Source organism: Vitis vinifera, chromosome 13 (assembly GCF_030704535.1).
Source record: "Vitis vinifera cultivar Pinot Noir 40024 chromosome 13, ASM3070453v1".
Taxonomy (NCBI): Eukaryota; Viridiplantae; Streptophyta; class Magnoliopsida; order Vitales; family Vitaceae; genus Vitis; species Vitis vinifera.
Window position 1 is genome coordinate 24,467,640 of NC_081817.1, and position 9,220 is coordinate 24,476,859.

At 28.6% G+C, this 9,220-nt stretch overlaps 1 protein-coding gene across 3 annotated transcripts; it reads right to left on the reverse strand.

Moving 5' to 3' along the window:
• Nucleotides 1-3,478: 3,478 nt before the first annotated feature.
• On the reverse strand, nt 3,479-7,743 carry LOC100241434 (annexin D4). 3 transcript variants are annotated; one of them, XM_010660874.2, is made up of 6 exons: nt 7,606-7,743; nt 7,030-7,208; nt 6,606-6,824; nt 5,097-5,264; nt 3,945-4,016; nt 3,479-3,850 (listed from the first exon to the last, which is right to left on the reverse strand). In XM_010660874.2, exons 1-6 carry the CDS (start codon nt 7,736-7,738, stop codon nt 3,626-3,628), a joined length of 996 nt encoding a protein of 331 aa, XP_010659176.1. In that variant the 5' UTR covers nt 7,739-7,743; the 3' UTR covers nt 3,479-3,625. The 3 variants fall into 3 exon arrangements, with proteins under 3 accessions (XP_010659176.1, XP_002265896.3, XP_010659177.1); XM_002265860.4 differs by having other exon boundaries at nt 5,097-5,321; XM_010660875.2 differs by lacking the exon at nt 5,097-5,264.
• Between the last annotated feature and the right edge of the window lie 1,477 nt (nt 7,744-9,220).

A 9,220-nucleotide genomic window follows, 5' to 3' on the forward strand; every position in this document is an offset into this window, starting at 1 on the left:
TCATAGTGTACTTGCTTAAGTTATTTTTGAAATTTTATCCATTTTTAAGACTTGAATATTTTCAATTTGATTTTGAGTCAGACTTGAGAGTGGTTTTAGCTACTACAACTATTTTTATAGAGAATTATTTAGTGTCTATGTAAATAAAAATGCAGTAATTTTGATAGTATCCCTAGTAATATCAATTTTTTAGAAGAAGCATTTACCAATAGGACTAGTTTAAGAATCATTTCAACAGATTCTTAAAAAATTTTAAAGTAATTTTTAAAATTTTATCAAATGCCTAATTTTAATAAAATTTCCAAAATCATTCATTTTTTTCCATTAAATAAAGTGATTTTAAAATTTTATTACATATCTAATTTTTTAAAAATTTTCAAAATCACTCTTAAACACCCTCTCATAATCAATTTTCTAAAACCTTTTCTTCTACACATTATCGTAAAAATTTAACTTAAAATATTATTATGTCCCCATACAATTATTTAATAAGGAATTATCAAGAGAAAGGTCATTAATGACAATAATAAATCTGGGGGGGGGGGGGGGGGGGGTGGGGTGAATAGGTGATTTTATAAATGCCTTTTGAATCTGTATAAAATCACTTATTCGCCCCTCCCAAGTCCCCCGATCGCCTAACATATATTATCATTCCCTTTGAATCGTCACAATTTATATTCCTTTCTTTTAACAGCAATTCAACAAAGGATAAAGAATATCACAAGCAAGAATGAATGCAATAATACCCTCCCAACATTTTATAAATACAAGTCACATGCAAATGCTTTAACACTCCTTAATTACATTAATTCATAAGAACAATTATCTTCCTAATACATTTCCAATTACCTCTTGATATTATTAACAATATGAATAAAAAATTATTCAAGAATATCCAAAAGTTAATTACACCCATTTCAACTCATATTTCATCCTTTCAACATACATGCTTAAGTAACAAATGATATCTAACATTGGAAAGGAATCAAATAGTAGAATGAGAGCAAAAGAGACAATGACACAAGATTTTATGTGGAAAATCTCCTTAGATATTAGAAAAACTATGAATCTACCAATGATAAAAAAAATTCCACTATCAAGAGTAACCAATGCGTAGAAGGTTTTACTTAACTCAAGTTTGCTAATCTTTCATGGATTGCTTAACCAACACCTTCTCACTTCAGTTGCATGCCTTCATCTTTTGGAACATTCTTGAAGTCCTCACCAAGCTTGACCTCGACTTCTTCTTGAAGTTCAATCAAGAAATAAATAGTAATTGAAAGATGAATAGAATAGAAGAAGAAAATGAGTTTTCAGCCAAAACCTAAATAAATAGGAAATTGAAAGATGAATGGAATAGAAGAATCAACCCATTTTTTAAGAAAATCTGATGGAAAACAATTTGGAAATCAAGATCAAAAAGAGAATTTTCTTAACAACTAAACACGCTTAATTAGATAAGGATAGAGAGAGCTCAAGAGGGAAGGAGAAAGGCTGCAGGTATCTCCTCCCAAAATAGGAATCAATTTTAGGTTTTAAATGGAATGAAACCCTTGATCCAATGGTTAAGAAAACATAAAGAAAAAAGCAACCTGAATCGATCTGACCAAAATCTAAATCAATATTGAAACAAGGCGTATAAACACTTAGACAAGAAAAGTTGTCTTGGCCTCCTCAACTTTTTTAAGAAATAAATAGATCTAGAATAACTAATTTGAAAAACTTGGTTGATTCATTTCATCCATCTACAACCTCAACTACATCTTTCGGTCCCTTAGCAAATTCAACATTTTGATCTTCATTAGGCAAGTAGTCCAAAGAAGGATTTGGAAAAATTGAGTTAAAAGACACTTAGGAAATTTGTCCAAAATTATCAACCTAACTAAACACTCACAAAAACATAAATACTTGTATTACTTTATCATAAAGTTTCCCCTATTGTTTTTAGGTCTAGAAAAATCATCAAACAATTTATGGACAAGGTGTAACTAGATGTTGCCGATGCCAATGGAGTTGTGCTTGTAGAGATGAGTCTCAAGTAGAGAAGGAGCATTGCTAAAGAACAAGTGAGAATGATGTGCTCTCCATATGTCTTCTAAGTGTTTTTTATCTTTAAATATGTTCTCTGAAAACACAGTTTTGAGAAGACATAGAACAACATTGTTTTTTAAGTTACCATTTGTCAAACATGTTTTTAAGTGTTTTTTATTCTAAAGAATGGAAACCACACTTTCCAACATAGCCTTTATATTCCTCACAATGCTTTCCATGGATAGTTTATGCTATCATGAAGAAATAATTTGGATATTGATGAGTACAAGAAGCAACACATCGCTTATCACAACTTCCAACCTCTACAAAGATGAACATAGCGCTTCCATCACTAAGGTGCGGATGATGGAAATTACTCCATCTTCTTTAACTGAACCACAATTTTATTTTATTTTTTTGTAGCTGAGTTAGAATTTCTAGTAGGGTTTTTGCATTGAAGCAACTTCAAGGAAGTAATAGATCTTTAATTAGATTTATGGAAGTAGTACTTGTACGCTACATTCCAACTAGTCCTTTCTACACATTGTTAATGAGTAAAAAGTGCATGCAATTCATCAATGACTCTTTACCTATTTTCAGGAACTTCATCAGGGACTTCCAATCTATAGGCACTTGATACCTACATTGCATGCAGCCATTTGGTGCATCAAAAACCCTAAAAAATACTTTGCAAAGGTGAAATTTCCATAGCCAGTACTTATAGAAACTAGATTGTATTTCTTGATTACTAGTAAAATTCTAATGATTTCAAGAGCACCCAATCCAATTGTGTTATTTGAGTATTGCATAACAAAAAGAGAAAATTTGATTTAGTTATACTTACTTTGTGTAATTGTTATGAGACTTGAAGGTGATCAAAAAGCCATTTTTTGATTAATTAAATTTTATGGCTAAAAATAGTTGCTCATAGACTTAGAGCAACAAACTCGCCAAAAAAAAAAAAAAAAAAAAAAATTGTGGAAAAAAAATCTTCTATCACAAGATACTAATTTTTAATCACAAATTAGTTTGTGACAAAACCTCATATTTGTTGTAGTGGCATTACAAGGATGGAATAAGTAAGCTTTCCTTTTAATTTTTTTATGCATGCTTGTTAATGCATCGATCGACATGATTAAGGTTGAATTAGTTGGATCGACATCAACCTTAGAGCTTGAGTTGATTTAAAATATCACTTAATTAGATTGATTAACATACAATCCAAACTTAAATTAGGGTTCAGCGTTTATGATTTGGTTTGGAGAAGAAGTTGGCCAATTAACCTAATGCCCAAAAGGCCATTTTTTTTAAAAAAGAAAAAAAAATGCTATGAAGATAGGTTTTTTGAAATTAAATGATATTGTCACACACTATCCTTAATCCAAATAGAATATTATTATATAACCATGCTTCAATCAATTAAAAGGCATGCTTTGGAACTCAATCATACTAGAATTAATGATTTATTAAAGTTTCACTTCATAGGAACACCACACTTTTTATTATTACACATTGCTCTTGCAAACATAGGAAAATAAAGCATTAGTAGAGTTCGATTCAAAGAAAATGAACAAGTCCATCAAGAGAGGCATTTTTAATCACTTCCTTTAGGCAGAGCTCTTTGAACCAACGTGACCAAGAAATCTTTATAATTTCCAAGAGCTACATCTTCAATCTTCTGGGTTAGAGGAGTTTTATATTGCCTATCATATTCCTCAGCAATGTCCTTCATATCAACATTGGCTCGGGTTACAATAACTCGAGTTAGGGCTTCTTTTTCATTCTTGTTTGCATTAGCTTTCATTGCTGAATCTAAAATCTAAGATTAAAAAGAAAAAAAAAGTTCAAGAAATGCTTTAACAAACAAAAATAAAAAGATCATTTTTGTAATGTGTATAGTGAATTTATCTCACCTTACTGAAATACTGTGAAGGAACACACAAGCAATAAATTGTGTCCTTCAAACTTGATTCCTCATCAAGATCCTAAATAAATTAAATACGGAGGAATTATATTAAAATGAATATTTATGAAAGCTAATTCGAGGAAAAATGACTTCTAATAAATATTAGAATGAAAAGAATTGTTCCAAGTAACACGAGAATGAGAATTGTTGTCCTACTTATTTATTTATTTTTTAAAAAAGAGAATTTATAAAACAAAAAATAATAAAAATAGAGGAAAAAAACTACACAAATAATGTTCCATGATTTGAAATAATATGGTTTTCCGTATAATTTGTATGTTCATGATTGTACATGTTAAACTATTAGCAAAGTATATATATTTCAATCTAATTACTTCTTAGAATGTATTTGGTATCTGAAAATAAGAATAAAAATAAAGATAAATCATAACATCATGTAAAAGAGGAAAACCAAAATTTGAACAAGATAGAATTTTGCATCCACAAGATTGAAATTTTACTTTCATTCCTATAATTTAATAAGTAATTTGGACTTAGAAATGAATAGGAAATGGAATGGTTTTTTATTTATTTTTATTTTTTTATTTATTTTTCATTCCCATTTTCTATTCTAGTGTTTCAAATATTACACAATTTTTCTTTAATTTTTTCCAAGTAAAAAAGTGATAATAGTAGAGGAAATGAGACTATAGGGACATATAAGAAAGAGAAAAAAGTGATAATAGTAGAGAAAATGGGACAATAGGGACATATAAGAAAGAGGAAAAAAGAACATAGGATAACAAAGAAGGTAACAAATACTAACTTTAAGTCTAATGCTAATTAACTTTCACTTTTTTTTTCTTTTTATTTCACTTTATTCATTTATTAATATATAAGTAAAGAATAAAAAGTGCCTTTGATATGCAGGAATTAAAATATGATATGAATGTTGGATCACATGTATTATCTTAAAAAAAAGGGAAATCAAAATTTTTTTGGTAATAATTTATTTTTTTACTTCTTATTTCTATTTTTGAAATTATCCAAATATAATAACGAATGAAAAATGGAATATATTTCTCATCCCCATTTCATATTCTAATATTTCAAATAGGCTCTAAGAATTAACAAATATAATATCATAATTATGTTATACCTCTATAATGTTCTTGTTAAAAGTCTCCTGGTAACATTTGATGACAGCAATGAGATGAATCTTGCTTCTTGTTGTTAGAATCCTTACGATCTCTTCATCTTTGATTAGCTGCTTCTTGTCACCAATACTAATGGCCTTTTCGAGTTTTTGAGTGTCCAATTTAATTGCCTGGTCATTAGTTTTTGATCCATCATATCTGTATGAACTTACAAGTGCTACCAAAAGCTGTTGATACAATAAGCAATTTTTCATTACATTATTTCGTGTTGATAATAATATTTGTTGCATGGTTTCTTTATGTGGCTACAAGGTTTTAGTTATCATTAGAGAGAATGTGTTTGATTAAAGTTCTCCAAAATCAAAGATGCAGGATGGAAAAAACTATGGAAAGGGTTGGACCAAACTAAAATGAAATCTCAACTATTGATTTGATATTTGATGATACTAACAAATAATTAGACTAAGAGTGCGTTTGATAGTGATTTTAGAAAACGTTTATAGCATTTCTAACACTTAAATGATACAAATTTTAAAGTATTAAAAAGTTTGGAAACACTTCCTAAAATCACTGTCAAATGGGCTTTAAGAGTCTATTTGACAATAATTTTAGGAAGTGTTTTTAATGTAAAAAGTGTTTTTGGAAAAAAATTTTGATGTTTGAAAAAATTTAGGAAATATTTTTAAAGATTTGAAAAATCACATATAATGTCTTTTTTTTTTTAAAGAAACACTTGATAGATGATTCGTCTAAAAACACTTTAATTAAAAATACTTCGAGTAAAAACACCACTAAATGCACTTTAAGTGGCAGTGTTTCTATTTGAAATACTTTTAATAGAAGTGTTTTGTTTACAAGTATTTTTAGGTGATTTTTTAATTTTTGAAAAGTATATTCTAAATTTTTCCAAACAATTGATTTTTCTTCACAAATGGTTTATATATATATATATATATATATATATAAAAGTGCTTTTTAGAAGCACTATCCAACAGACTCTAAGTTACCTTTCAAATATGACCAAGTTACTTTCTAAATATGATCATCTTGCGTAATTATGATCACATTAATTCTCGATTGGTTCCTTAATATGACTATATATATTACCATTCATACTAACCTAACCAAGACTGCACCACATAAAACTCCTTTATTGAGAAATGACACAATTATAGGACTTTCTAAGAGTCCAACTAATGGGGTTTTAAGGCTCAAAATAGGTGGCTTAAACCCAAAAAAAAGTTCCAAACTCCAATCGTACAAGAATAGGCTCAAAAGATTATTTGCAATTGCATATCCTTAAGCCCAACCATCATTTATGGAAAAAATATATGTTAGAAAGGAATATGAATGCCATTTTTCTTAAGAAATAATTGGTCAAAATGCTTCAAGAAATTTATAAACAGAAATGCTCTTCACTTTATAAAAAAATTGCATAATATCTCACTAATCCAGGTCATTTTTTTTTTCAAATATAACAACTAAAAATATGATCATATACTTGTACTAACCTGGCGTTCGATGCCGTCAACTCGGGAAGCAACGTCTTCCTCGATGGATTCGCTGTAGAGGGACTGGTATGCTCTCCTAGCTCCCAAGAGCTCATCTGATGATCGAGTGCATGCAAGTTCAATGAGTAGGCCATATGCTTGTCTGCCTCTTTTCAAAGCCTTCCTTGCCATGCGAGCATCTCTTTCCCAAGGATGCATGGTCCATTGCACCACAGCATCCTGACCACAAAAATGTTAAAAAAACTAATCATATTATTGCAAAAACCAATCCTAAGTCATCTTTAGTCTCCCTGTCTTTTGTACTTCCATTGTAATTTTTGTTTTCTTATAAGAATTAAATTTTTTTTTAATGATAAATGATATATAAATATCTTTAATTTTATATTAACATAAATATCTAATTTTGTATTTGATATATAGATACCTTAAAACGCTTAAATTCCCTTTTTAGAAATTTAAGAAGAAATTCTTCACATTTCTCAAACGGGAAGCGTTCATCCTTCAAAAAGATGCGAGAAGTTTCATTCCTAAAAGTTGACAACTGTTCTGGTTGCCATTTTACTAAGATCTCCAGCATTGATTTCTCGTCAACTCCAAATATTCCTGGAAATGTAAATCAAGATTATTTCAACCTTCTAATAAATATCAATAATGAAAGAACAAACAAACAAACTGAAAAATGTTTGAATATGGGAATTATGTAACATTTGCTCTCCAGATCTGATATTGTATCTAAATTCAAAATTGTTATATTAATTTGTAGACTGTATTCATTAACTAGTGGGGAGAAAAAACCTATAGTGTAAATTGCAAAAAAAAAAAAAAAAAAAAAGTTTCATATGGGACATGAGATCATATATATGTAATCATCCTTACTGTCACAAATTTTCACTAGAATTATTAAGAAAATAATAGATGAATGAGTAGAAAGTATATTGTAAAAGAAGGCAATTGTTTGTGATTTAGAAAAAAACAAAGTTAAGAGAGAAGGAGAAATTACCAGAGTGAGAAACAGAGAAAGACTTTGCAAGAGCATCTGACGAAGACATAATTGTTTTCCCTTCTTTGTTTGTTTGTTTTTTCCTTCTTTTGACGGAGGCAACAAGAATGGTGTCCTTCTTTACCTCCATCATGGCATTAATTTTATAAGTAAGCTAAAGGGGTATGTAGGGTAAGCAGGACCATGAGACTAAAAGATGGAATGACTTGTGGGAGGGGGGAAAGGTCTTAATTGTATGTGGTCATCATAGTGTACTTGCACTTTTTAGACTTGAAGCTTTTTAATTTGAATTTGAGCCAGACTTGAGGGTGGTTTTAGCTTATGAAAAATGTTAAAAATATTAGGGCTCCTTTGAAGTGAATTTGACAAGAAGGCTTTTGGTCTATAGCATTTTTTTTATAATAGGACTTCTAGCTACTACACTTATTTTTATAGAGAATTATTTAGTGTTTATGTAAATTAAAAAACAGTAATTTTTATAGTATTTTTAGTAATATTGATTTTTTAGAAGAAGCATTTATCGATAGTACTAATTTAAGAATCATTTCAAGTGATTCTTCAAAAAATTTAGAATAGACAATAAAGGATTTTTATTCCCCAACAACAATGGAAATACTATGTATTGCTAATTTAGATTATGAAATAGCAAGAGAAATTTTGACACTCATAAATGTTGACTTCTCTAAATGCATTCATGAAAGTTAAAGTTTAGAATAAACAATATTTATATATAGAATTCTCAAATTAGAAGGATAATTTTTTTTTATAATTATTAAAAAATAGAAAATATATGCATAAGATAACAATGAGATATATACTCCAACAAAGAATCTTGTAAAGAGGTTTCAAAATTTTGAATTATTTGTTTATTAAAGGAGCTCCTTACGAAGGAATATTCAAAAGAGGTTCCAAATTTTAAGACTTTTAACATGTTCAAGAAATCTATATTTATGCCAAACTTGCTCTTGGAGAAGGGCACATTATCTAGCTTGGTTAATTAGAAGTGATAAGAGGTTCCAAAGTTTAGAATTCTTCTCATATTATAGAAACCATATTTTATTTTATTTTATAATTTCTTCAAGAAACATTTCCGTCGAAAGGTGAAAGAAAGTATTTGACAGAAGTGTCTTTGCACCACTTTTTTTTTTTTTTTTTTTAAAAAGATTCGAGAAAAATGCAAGTGTATTGTTTACATGTAATCATTTTTTTGACATAAAAAAGTAGTACAACCTTCAAAATTAAATAATTTCATTATCAAAACATTAATGAACCTATTGTAGATTCCATTTAAGGGACTAGAGGTTTAGAGTATTTTTGGAACATTGAAATAGAAATTAAGAATGAAAATTCATTTTATTTTCTATTTACTACTGTATTTGGATTACTATAGAAATAAGAGTATAGGAATAAAATACTTGTTATTGAAACTAAAATCCATTCTAGTCAGAATTTTAATTCCCTTTATTCTACATAGTATTTTAATTTTTCTTTATCCCCGTTCTTATTCCCATTCCTATGTAACTAACTTACCCTTACTTTTCTTAAATAGTAAGAGAAGGTTGATTTTTTTAAAAAATATTCTCATTTCAAAGTCAATAGGCTAACTACTCTTTGT